Source organism: Anolis sagrei, chromosome 2 (genome assembly GCF_037176765.1).
Source record: "Anolis sagrei isolate rAnoSag1 chromosome 2, rAnoSag1.mat, whole genome shotgun sequence".
Classification (NCBI taxonomy): domain Eukaryota; kingdom Metazoa; phylum Chordata; class Lepidosauria; order Squamata; family Dactyloidae; genus Anolis; species Anolis sagrei.
The window spans coordinates 177,629,088-177,642,208 of NC_090022.1; the positions used below are offsets into that span (position 1 = coordinate 177,629,088).

At 43.2% G+C, this 13,121-nt stretch overlaps 1 protein-coding gene across 4 annotated transcripts in view; it reads right to left on the reverse strand.

Annotated features, from left to right (window-relative positions):
• PNCK (pregnancy up-regulated nonubiquitous CaM kinase) overlaps window positions 1–13,121 on the reverse strand; it is a 53,722-nt gene that overhangs the window by 24,407 nt on the left and 16,194 nt on the right. For all 4 annotated transcript variants that reach the window (XM_060763164.2, XM_060763162.2, XM_060763163.2 and 1 more), the window contains exons 2-5: window positions 12,203–12,313; window positions 6,428–6,559; window positions 4,118–4,192; window positions 1,980–2,118 (exon numbers count right to left, since the gene is read on the reverse strand). In XM_060763164.2, the coding sequence (XP_060619147.2) occupies window positions 1,980–2,118; window positions 4,118–4,192; window positions 6,428–6,559; window positions 12,203–12,279 (423 nt within the window). In that variant the 5' untranslated portion in view covers window positions 12,280–12,313. The remainder of the gene's footprint in view (window positions 1–1,979; window positions 2,119–4,117; window positions 4,193–6,427; window positions 6,560–12,202; window positions 12,314–13,121) is intronic.

The following is a 13,121-nucleotide window of genomic DNA, read 5'->3' on the forward strand; positions in this document are numbered from 1 at the left end:
GTTGAAAATTTTGGGGTGGGTGGGATTGAAACCTGCCTCCTAGCTCACGCTGAAGCAAAGAGCACAGCAGGGGGCAGAGCAGCCTTCAATAGCCTGCAGCTCCGCCCCTGTCAACCACCTCCACCAAGTCTGGCCTCCTTAATGAGAGCATTCAACACCCCCCCCCCCCAACTTGGATGCTTCACTACATCGGCTATTGCTGCAAGTAATGACAGTGTGAATAAATTGTCAATATTTGCTTGAGATAGTGCTTACAGTTCTGGAAGGATTCTTAATTTTTTGCATCTCATAGACTTAGCATGGGGATTTGTTTAACCAGGTTTTTTTTAAAAAAAAATCTGAAACATTTCGGGGGGGGGGTTGAACCCCTAAAATCACCCCCTCGCTACAGGCCTGCACATAGCCATATCAAGGCAGAGAATCCACAATATCTAACTGGATTATCTGAGTCCACACTGCCATATTATCCAGTTCAATGTGGATTTTATACAGCTGTGTGGAAGTTCACAAACTTTGTGTAGTCTATCAAAAGGCATTCCCACCAAGCTTCCCATTCCATCATCTCTATAAAAATAATAGTCTCCAGTACCAATTTCTGTTGAAACTAGAAATAGAAAAAATTGGAATTTTATATAATCTTTATAACTGATATGAATAAATAATTGCATTAAAAAGGGAAAAAAGCTCTAATAAAAAGTGCAATGTAATAAGGACATTAAGAAAACTCCATAGATAATAGTCCCTCTTTTTCTTTACCCCCTTCCATCTTCTTTTGCAACATATTTAATATTTGTCATGGTTTAATCTACTAACAATAACCCCCCCCCCCTTTTTTTTGCTTTTTCTTCTTTTTTGTTCTATAAATTGATTTTTTTTAATAATAAAAAATAATGTTTTGGATTAAAACAGCCAAAATCTCCCCCACCAACATAATCAAGATTGTGCTGGTGAGGATTCTGGAAGCTAGGATCCACGCTCTGGTTACATCCCGTATAGACTACTGCAATGCTCTCTACATGGGGTTGCCCTTGAAGACGGTCTGGAAGCTTCAACTAGTCCAACGAACAGCAGCCAGGTTGCTAACAGGAGCGGCACTCAGGGAACACAACCCCCTTGTTGCGCCAGCTCCACTGGCTGCCGGTCTGCTACCGAGCCCAATTCAAAGTGCTGGCTTTGGCCTATAATGCCCTAAACGGTTCTGGCCCAACTTACCTGTCCAAACATGTCTCCCCTTACGAACCATCGAGGACTCTAAGATCATCTGGGGAGGCCCTGCTCTCGGTCCCACCTTCGTCTCAAGTACGTTTGGCGGGGACGAGAGACAGGGCCTTCTCAGTAGTGGCCCCTCGGCTATGGAACACGCTCCCTAGGGAGATTAGATCTGCTCCCTCCCTCTTAACGTTTCAGAGGCAAGTTAAAACATGGCTGTTCGAGCAAGTGTTTACAAATGCAGAGTAGCTAATATAGGAAAACGAATGATTTGACAATGGAACTGGACAATGCTTGATAATGAGACGCTAATGATGTTGTTTTTATTGCTTTTGTTTTAATCTGTATTATGTTTTTATATCTACTGATTTGTTGGAAACCGCCTTGAATCACCCAGAGGGTAACTTCTGCTACTCTCTGGATTTCAAACCCACTAAATGTGGGCTACACAGTGTATTAGCTCTGCTGAAGGTCCTTGAAGATGAAACAATTGGGTTGTGCATGCATGATTTTCAAGGACACATGCTGAGCAAACAAGTGTGTTACTCACTACAGACACATGAAATCATGTGAATATGACATTGAGATGGAGAGCATTTTCAAGGCAGAATTAAAAGGTGGGAGAGTCAAAGGGAAGTACAGAAGTAGAGTTTTGAAAAACGAATTATGCCAATTCTAGAGGATCCTGTGAATCCTCCAGAAATAAACCTTTCCAAACTCTGGATCCATAGGCAGCTTCCAAAGCATCCCCGTGTCCTCTGCAGTCTCACCTTAAGATCCCGATGTACAATGCCCAGCTCATGTAGGTAGTTCACAGCCTCCAATACCTGCCGGATGAGCTGGCTAGCATCCTTTTCTGTATAGTAGCCCCGCTCAATAATACGGTCAAAGAGCTCTCCTCCTGTCACCCTGTAGGGCAGAGAGACAATGACGTTGCATCCTGAATAATTCTCAGTACCAAGATTAATCTGACGGAAATGTACAACACCCTTTCTCAAATTCAAGAAATCCTAATATTAACTTTGTGTGGATAATGCAATTCTCAAGTTTAGTCACAAGGTGGCACTGGATTGAGCTGGGTCTCATTACTGTTTTCCATTGCACAGAAATGGCAACATCAAATGTTCTTACCTGCTACTCACATTAACATAGTAGTACAACATGGCCATGGGATTGTGGGAGAAACATTCCTGGTTTCCCCATCTCAATCTACGCTGCTATGTAATCCAGTTTCTGAATTCAGATGGTTTTGAACTGGGTTATATGGCTGTGTAAACTCATATAATCCAGTTCAAAGCAGATAATAATCTGGATTATATGGCAATGTATTTCTGGGATTTCTGGGATTTGTAGGCCAAAACACCTGGGGACCCACAGGTTGAGAACCACTGCTCTAAGTGCTTTTGCTTCCTGAGCCCTTTCAGTCCTCTTTTGTTGTTGTGTCAGGAGCAACTTGAGAAACTGCAAGTTGCTTCTGGTGTGAGAGAATTGGCCATCTGCAAGGACGTTGCCCAGGGGACGCCCGGATGTTTTGATGTTTTACCATCCTTGTAGGAGGCTTCTCTCAGGATTCGAACCTGCGACCTGTCTGTCTTCAGTCCTGCCGGCATGGAGCCTCTGGTGGCGCAGTGGGTTAAACCCCTGTGCCGGCAGGACTGAAGACCGACAGGTCGCAGGTTCGAATCCGGGGAGAGGCGGATAAGCGCCCTCTATCAGCTCCAGCTCCTCATGCGGGGACATGAGAGATGCCTCCCACAAAGTTGATAAAAACATCAATTCATCGAGGCGTCCCCTGGGCAACGTCCTTGCAGACGGCCAATTCTCTCACACCAGAAGCGACTTGCAGTTTCTCAAGCCACTCCTGATATGACAAAAAAAAGTCCTGCCGGCACAAGGGCTTAACCCACCGTGCCACCAGGGGCTCCTAGTCCTCTTCTAACCTTAGGGTTTACCCCATGGTGCCTGTTCAAACTGTAAACCTTTTGGCTACAGAGATATAAACTAAGGGTTAGTAACGTCTGTGAGTCACATCCCATCCTGTGAGGGCTTGAGTGTGTATTATGTTGGACCCCAAATCTGGCACATATAAGACATTACTCAGAGTTATTTGTTTAATCCTGCCTTGATGAGTTTTGCAGATCAAAACAAATCACTTTGAAGTCTCTCAAAGGAATGGAATAAGACTCAGACGGTGTGCAATATACCTCCAGCTGGCATACTTCTAATGAAATTCACTATCATTGCAAAACTGTCATTTCCTTTCAACATTAGGCATATGCGACCCCATCACTGAATCCCTTATGTGTTTTGTTTTGCTACATCTGCAATGAGTAAGATACCATAGGGATAGTGGCAAGGGTCTAAAAATCAACCAGGGGCCAACCATGACTCATGGCCAGCAGGTTGTCCTTCTCCTTGTTGTAATCAGGGGCAGCTCAACCCATTACGCAAAGTAAGCATTTGCAGTATAGTTGATTTTGCCTGGGGGCGCTCTTGAGATGCTCTTGGGGGAAAACAGACCTTGACGTATGCAAGTTGTAGTTACTGGGATGTATAGTTCACCTACAATCAAAGAGCATTCTGAACTCCACCAATGATGGAATTGAACCAAATATGCCACACAGAACTCCCACGATGAACAGAAAATATATATCAGTGATTGGTTTGGGGGGGGCGCAAAATACTGTTTGCTTACCGTCGAAAATTACCTCTGGTTGTAATATAATGCCAATTCCATGCTACCTTATTTTTATTTATCGTGTCAGAAGCAAATTAAATAAAAAATTAGTATGGAATTGGCAGACATAGTAGTTGTGCTATGAGAAAGGCTCAGTCACCTTTCATACAATCTTGGATCAATCCTCCAACCCAGTCTGTAAAATTCCCAATGCAAGAAGCCACTACTCACAGTTGCATGGTCAGGTACAGGTGAGTAGGACTCTCATAAATGTCCTCCAGAGCCACAATGTTCTCATGTTGAATCCTGTAATACCAGAGAAGTTGACAAAAAATAAGAGATGGGGAAAGGGATGATATTTTTGAATCCTTATTTCTACTCTGACTGAATGTAATAAAACCTAAAGATGCATGAATGAAAATGAGAATCGTGGTACAGTCTGCCCTCCATATCAATGGATTCTGCATCCATGGATTCAACCATTCGCAGCTTGATTTTTTTTAATTCCGGAGAGCAACCATTGGTTTTACTATTTTGTCTAGGGGATACCACTTTACCATGCCATTGTGTATAATGGGACTTGAGCATCCAAGGATTTTGGTATCCACATGGCATCCCAGGACAAAATCTCAGTGGATACCAAGGGCCCACGGTAAAAGTTACGCTATCACTGGGAAGGGCTTCACTCAAAATCCTGCAAGGCACCTCATTCAAAGCCAGACTAAAGCTTTGTGTCAAAGCTATAACTTGTTTGGTTTATGTGGGAATATGACATTCAACAAAACAGGCAACAGTGGGATAGCCATTGAATCTCTGGTTCTTTTTTAGAATATAGGTTAGAAAGGCAACATTTCTAGAAAAATCACACCAATTTTTTTCTATTATATTTCCTTAACCTTAGGATCTTTTATACATTGGAATTCACTTTGTTACTTTAGGAACATAACATGTATTTTGTTCATTCGTTCAGTCGTCTCCGACTCTTCGTGACCTCATGGACCAGCCTACGCCAGAGCTCCCTGTCGGCCGTTACCACCCCCAGCTCCCTCAAGGTCAGTCCAGTCACTTCAAGGATGCCATCCATCCATCTTGCCCTTGGTCGGCCCCTCTTCCTTTTGCCTTCCACTTTCCCCAGCATAATTGTCTTCTCTAGGCTTTCCTGTCTCCTCATGATGTGGCCAAAGTACTTCAGCTTTGTCTCTAGTATCTTTCCCTCCAGTGAGCAGTCGGGCTTTATTTCCTGGAGGATGGACTGGTTGGATCTTCTCGCAGTCCAAGGCACTCTCAGAACTTTCCTCCAACACCACAGCTCAAAAGCATCGATCTTCCTTCGCTCAGCCTTCCCTAAGGTCCAGCTCTCACATCCGTAGGTGACTACAGGGAATACCATGGCTTTGACTAGGCGGATCTTTGTTGCCAGTCTGATGTCTCTACTCTTTACTATTTTATCGAGACTGGACATTGCTCTCCTCCCAAGAAGTAAGCGTCTTCTGATTTCCTGGCCACAGTCTGCATCTGCAGTAATCTTTGCACCTAGAAATACAAAGTCTGTCACGGCCTCCACGGTTTCTCCCTCTATTTTCCAGTTGTCAATCATTCTTGTTGCCATAATCTTGTTGCCATAACATGTATTATGTATAATTATATTGTGTTAAAATCAAGCTTCATAGTCCTGAATTTTAAAGAATTTTTTGGTTTTGCCATGCACTAAAAGTGGGCAAAAATCCCAATAAAAACAGAAGAAACACTAGTAAAACAGAAGGAAATGAGCCTTTTTTTAGTCTTCCTTATTGTCAAGCAGACCTAAACACCCATCCTCATGAAAAGAACTGAGAAAAGAAAACCAAGCCCAGGCATTGCAATAATAGTAAACCGTGTTGCTGTAAGTTTTTCGGGCTGTATAGCCATGTTCCAGCAGCATTCTCACCTGACGTTTTGCCTGCATCTATGGCTGGCATTCTCAGAGGTTGTGAGTATCAGAATGCTTCTAGAACAAGGCCTTACAGCCTAAAAAACGTACAAAACTCCAGTGATTCCGGCCATGAAAGCCTTCGACAACACAATAGTAAACTGTACATTGCCACCTACCTTCCTTCCTTCCTTCCTTCCTTCCACATGTTTCGTGCAAGTATTCCTGTTTCAATAGTTTTTAGGATTTGGGGGGGGGGGATATGACACTATGACTGAAACGTTTGATTCAACACTGCAATTCATTTTTCAATTTTTTTCCCAAGGAAAAAACCCCCAGAGGGAAATAATTATTTCTTGCTGCACATTCACATCTCTAAGAACACATAACTAGTAAAACTTTTTGGGTATTGTACCACCCTATTCCTTTTATTTACAATAGCAGAATGTGTGTGTGTGTGTGGGGGGGGGGGGGGGGGTCTTAACAAGTAATGTTTGCTTTTGGTTGCCAAACATTTAAGGTTCCAGAAGGACAGATAAAGAAAAAAACACACACACACAGGAACCCACTGACTTACTTACTTTTTAAGTACAGCAATTTCATTTTCATTTTCATTTCACTGACTTACTTACTTTTTAAGTACAGCAATTTCATTTTCCACAGCTGCTTCTTTGCCTCTCAAGGCTTTCTTGGGGATACATTTGAGAGCTACAAGTCGCTGGGATCCATGTTCCTGGGCCAAGACGACCTCCGAAAATGCCCCCCTGTCAGACAAAGGCATTAGGTGGGTCAAAGGTGGCAAATGTTATAAAGGAAGAAGACCCAAGTTAAGAGAGGCTGCAGCGGTTTGCTTTTGCCTGATTCGACTGCGAAGGGCAAATCTCTGACTCCTCTTCTCCTTTTTCCCCATGCTGACTTAATGGAGTACAACACCACCATGGCACTTTAAACTCAATTTGCCAATATATTGATGAAAAAAGGGAAAGAGGGATGAGATAAAAGAATCTGGAAAATCTTATAAACAGCTGAAAAAGTCAGGTAGCAGAAGATTAATTGAGTGTGTCTCTGCTAAATTGAGACAGTTGGAGGAAAACAAGAAATAGGTATCACCACGAATAAAATTATATTATTAATGTAGTCTCTTGAGGGACCTACACTGCGGAATTAATGCATTCTAAGACCACTTTAAATGTCTTGACTCGATGCTATGGTATAATTTTTATTGTTCACTCTTTTTATCCTTTTAGATACATTGTGATGTGTTTTTTTTCCAATTTTTATTGATGTATGTATTTTATATATGGCATCGAATTGTGCCGACTGTTCAGCACCCTGAGTCACCTTCGAGCTGATATGGGCGGGGTAGAAATAGTGTAAATAAATAAATGTTAGTTTTACAAGTTCTGTAGTCTTCTCTGCCAAAAAGGATGCTGCATCACATTATAAGTCCCATGATGCCATGGCAGTTAAAGTGGCATCAAACTGCACCACTTCTACAGTCTAGATTAGGGATTCTCAAACTGTGCTCTTTGTAACATGTATACTCTCGCCATCCAGAACCCTCACTCACTTTGTTTTCTTCCAAAACGATTTCCCTCCCACCAGCCAAGGAGTGCTTTGATTGTGCTTTTCTTGCACAACAGAAGGTGGGTGGACTGGATGGCCTTTGGGGTTTCTGCTATTACTATTCTTATTCTTGTTACAAAGGCTGGGCAGCCATCATTTGGGGGTGCTTTGATTGTGCTTTTCCTATATAGCAGAAGGGATTTGGACTGGATGGCCCTGGGGGTCTTCAACTTAAATACTGTTAAGTTTGTGTTGGCTAACATTGTTCTTCATTTTCAATATTGCATTGTTCTTTATTTCCCTTTTTGCACTGTGTGAATTAGTTTACACAAACACTCCCCATCTATCTGCCTCTGGCGCCATCCCACGTCTGATATATATACATTATATATAATGTAATGTAATGTAATATATATAAATATTTCTTGGAGCTCCACAAAAAAACTTGTGCTTCAAAAAGGGCTCCGCGGCTGTTTGAGAACCCCTGGTCTCAGGCATGTAGCTGGGGGAGGGGGGCTTGAGGGGCTTCAGCCCCCTCCCCCCCCCCTGAAATTCTCATGGTGGTCTGCGAGAAGGTCTTACTGGTACATTATTTAAACTGTTATGTTTATTCATATCATGATCTGATCACCATGCTCAATATATCTCATATGCATGGGGCTGTTGGGGTAACGATACAAAAGGTTTGCTAGGGTAGACCCTCTTTCACTCAGACTCAGCCCCCCCCCCCAATCAAACTCAGCCCTCCCCGAATCAAAATCCTGGCTACGGGCCTGCCTGGTCTAGATGCACCCTGAGATCATTTGGGCAACAAAACTGCATATAGTAACAGCCTTGCCAGCTAGTACTTCACTACTTCATGGAATCAAGCATTAAGTTGATTTGGTATTTTTAATGGCACAACTTTTTTTGTCATGTCAGGAGCAACTTGAGAAACTGCAAGTTGCTTTTGGTGTGAGAGAATTGGCCAACTGCAAGGACATTGTCCAGAGGATGCTCGGATGTTTCTGATATTTTACCATCCTTGTGGGAGGCTTCTCTCATGTCCCCACACGAGTAGCTGGTGCTGACAGAAGGGAGCTCATCCGTGCTCTCCCTGGATACGAACCTGCAACCTACTTCAAGGAATCATGGTATTTTTAATGGCCCTTTTTTTGTCATGTCAGGAGCAACTTGAGAAACTGCAAGTTGCTTCTGGTGTGAGAGAATTGGCCAACTGCAAGGACGTTGCCCAGGGGACGCCAGAATGTTTCTGATATTTTACCATCCTTGTGGGAGGCTTCTCTCATGTCCCCACATGAGGAGCTGGAGCTGACAGAAGGGAGCTTATCCATGCTCTCACTGGATTCGAACCTGCGACCTACTTCATGTAATCATGGTATTTTTAATGGCACTTTTTTGGTCGTGTCAGGAGCAACTTGAGAAACTGCAAGTTGCTTCTGGTGTGAGAGAATTGACCAACTGCAAGGACGTTGCCCAGGGGACACCTGGATGTTTCTGATGTTTTACCATCCTTGTGGGAGGCTTCTCTCATGTCCCCACATGAGGAGCTGGAGCTGAGAGAAGGGAGCTCATCCGTGCTCTCCCCGGATTTGAACCTGTGACCTGTCGGCATCCAGTCCGGTGGCGCAGTGGGTTAAACCCCTGTGCCACCAGGGGATCTGATGGCACAATGAAGAACCTCTAGTGACCATTTCAAAATTGGCCACTAGAACTCCCAGGAAGCCCTCCAGTGTAGATCTACATAGGGCTGTTCATTGTGTGTTGCCTTTGGCCAACCATTGCTGTCAACAGGAGTGTCCATACTGTAGAATTAATGCAGTTTGGCACTGCCTTGGCTCAGTGTTTTGAATCTTGGGAGCTGGTCCACTATTTGGCAGAGAAAACGAAATACCTTGCAAAGCCACAACTGCCAGGATTGCATAATGCATTCATTCCACGATGTAGATGCACTCAACATCTCCCAGAGTTGTGGGACTACAACTTCCCTCATCCCCGACCAAGTCCACAACTTGGGAGCCATGGCTTAATTGAAAAGATGCTTCTGTCCCACCCTCTCCGTCCCATCTGCCAATGGATGTTTTCTGTGTAGAGAAAAGAAAGGATTTGGCATCTCGGTTTGGAAAGGGTTAACCCATGGGTTGCTCTGGCTCCAGTTCATTTCCCTGGGCTCCAGATCTATTATTGTCCCTTCTACATCAGAGATGCCTGGGAGCCTTTCTCAGCCAATGGGGAAGGCCATATGCAAAGGAAGGTAGAATTCCTGGGGTCTCTTGACTCTCTCTGCCAAAGTGCTTTCTTGGGGAAGGGACCCAGCTGCTTCTTGTACATCTTAAGAGACAGACTGAGATCGAACGCAGAGTCTCCAAGATGAGGCTGCTGAATGTGAGATACCATAGCCCTGGGGCAGCAGATTAAAATGAGTGGGTAGTGTGAAAATCCCCGACATGTTAGCACAATGCAAAGCAAGACAAGTCACCTTTTCCTGCCCGCTTGCCTAGGGGGAAAGCATCTTTTTGCCAATGTGTTTATAATGTGTGCACTACTATACTATATTTCTTCCATTCTGAGATGCCGTTGATTGTAAGAAACCCGTTAATTTCGGTTCCAACAACAACAGCAACATACATTAGATGCACCCATGATTCTGAGATGTGATTTTACTATGCTATTTTATATTTATTTTATTTGTTATTTTATATATTTTGTTATGATGTATTTCTCTGTTGTTTTGTGTCTAACTATGTTGTATTATTTTGGGGCTTGGCCTCATGTTAGCCGCCCCGAGTCCCCTTTGGGGAGATGGTGGCGGGTTATAAATAAAGAAGGTTGTTGTTATTATTATTATTATTATTATTATTATTATTGACACAAGCACAGTATGTCACAGTAAATGAGATCTATATGCTGGATTTTGTATCACAAAATCACAAGTCGAACACTTCCCAAGCGTCTAGGACTTATTATTATTATTATTATTATTATTATTATTATGTTTATAGAATTGAAGAAATACAGCTGCATTTGCCCACACTACCAAATTTGTGCTCAGGGGGCAAGGTGGGGAAAAAAAAGAATCACAGTCTGATCACGTGAATGGAAATCTCTTTGAGGCTGGATCGACCCTACCCTCTATCCCAGGATCTGATCCCAGATTATCTTCTTTGAGTCTACACTGCCAAATAATCTATATAAATAAAAATGTAATCTTCGTTTGTGGGATTAACAGAACCCAAAAACCACTGGATGAATTGACACCAAATTTAGACTCAAGACACCTAACTACCCAATGTATGTCCTTCACTCAAAAAAAAAAAGATTTTGTCATTTGGGAGTTGTAGTTGCTGGGATTTATAGTTCACCTACAATCAAAGAGCATTCTGAACCCCACCAGCTATTGAATTGAACCAAACTTGGCACACAGTTCTCCCATGAGCAACAGAAAATACTGGAAGGGTTGGTGGGCAGTGTCCTTTGGTTTTGGAGTTGTAGTTCACCTACATCCAGAGAGCACTGTGGACTCAATGATGGATCTGGACCAAACTCTACACGAATACTCAATATGCCCAAATGTGAACACTGGTGGAGTTGGGGGGAAATAGAATCTTGACATTTGGGAGTTGTAGTTGCTAGGATTTGTAGTTCACCTACAATCACAGAGCATTCTGAGCCCGACCAACGATAGAATTGGGCCAAACCTCCCAGACAGAACCCCCATGACCACCAGAGTGGGACACAGCAACATGTGGCAGGGGACGGCTAGTCCGGGATAAGCAGATAATCTGGGATCAGATCCTGGGATATAGGATAGTGTTGAAGGGGCTTGAGTTTAGCTATACTAGTCTATTGCAAAAATCAAAAAGAAGCAGGTTTCCTGTGGAATTCTCAAGTCTGCAACGTTTGCTAGTCTTAAAGGTGCAACTAGGTTCTCTGCTGCTTTTGCTTCAGGTTTAAATTGATAACAGTTATTCATCCACATTTGCTGAGTTAGGGGCACAAGACCTTCGTAAAAGCGGGAACAATGCATTTTTTAAAAAAATATTATTTCAACCTGAGAAAACACCTCCCTAGTCATCTCTATGTCCTCCAGTACAACTCTATGGTCTACTTCTACTAAACATTAACCATAGAATCACACGGTCCTACGAATACTCAAAGAGGCATCTTGAGCAAAAATTGGTAGCCAATTTACCCCAGAAGTAACCATTGAATTAATCTGGAGGACCAACAAATACCCAGAGAAGTATTCTCTCTAGGAAAATATATGTCCTCCAGCACAACTCTATAGTAAGCTTTGGTAGGAATTGATTAAACAATCACACTGGAGGATCTAGAGATTCCTAAAGAGAACATATCAATCAAAACCATGAAGATTCAAAAGTGAAACCCACACATGTGAAGGGTGACTGGATAGGAAGGGAAACTGCCATATAATCCAGATTATCAAAGCAGATAATCCGCATTACCTGCTTTGAACTGGATTCTCTGAGTCTATACTGCCATATAATCCAGTTCAAAGCAGATAATCAGGATTGTCTATGGCAGTGTAGAAGGGGCCTGCATAGAAAGAGAGGAGACTGGCACTGGTTCCTGAAGAAGACGATCAGCAGAAATATAGGAAGGATTAGAAGGTAAAATCAGAGCTTGGAAAAGCTATTATTTTGAACTATAGTCTCCAGGATCTCCAATCTAGTATTCCCACTGAGAATGTTGGCTGGCAGATTTTGGAAGTTGTACTCCACAAGTGCAAGCGCCAGACGCAAACTGAGGGCAACAGGCAAGGCGCCACATGGCACCCGGTGCCACCCCACCCATCTCCTGCCAGGTCTCCCTTCACTCACGCGCCAAGCTTCTCTTTGATGTCGTAGACACTGGAAATGTCCTCCACCTTTTTCTTCCAGCCTTTCCCGAGTGGCATCGTGGACAGCTGTGAGGGGGCAGCGCAGAAAGAGCTGAAAACAGAGATGTTGGGAGGAAAAGGAGGAGGAGAAGAATGTCACACACAGAGTCACGCACGCACGCACAGAGATCACAGAAAGGGGGTCAGCCCGTTCCCACGGCTCCCTCGGCTGGAAACATCTTGGTTGCTCCTCTTGGTCGTGAGATACAGAAAACAGCTTAGGACCAGATCAAAACACTGTGGTGCTCAATGGAGAAAACTGTAAATAGTCTCCACTTCTCTGTTCCATTTGCTCGACTTTTCAAGGATTGTTTAAATCAGGGTCCCCAAATGTAGGTCCACGGGCCAGATGTGGCCCTCCAAGGCCATTTACCTGGCTCTCATCCTAAACTTTATACTTAGGGACGCCCTAATTCTAAAATGATGTGAAGGCACACAACAACAACGATCCTAATTACCGTAACTTGAAAGCAGGTCCACACTTCCCATTGAAATACTGGTAAGTTTATGTTGGTTAAAATTGTTTTCATTTAAAATCTTGTATTGTTCTTTCAATGTTTTTGCACTACAATAAGATATGTGCCATTTGCGTAGGAATTCATTCATATGTTTTTTCAAACTATAGTCTGTCCGCGCACATACACACACACACAATCAGAGGAACTGTGAACTGGCCCTCTGCTTAAAAAGTTCGAGGCCCCTAGTTTAAATGAGTGAGACATGGGAATTTCCAGATAATCTATATGGTTTATACATCAGATGAAAGAATTGCCCTACCCTTGGACAAGTGGGGCAACTGCCTCTAGCAACACAGATATAGTAGTCGACAGTTTTCCCTTGAGGACACTGAAGAAATAATC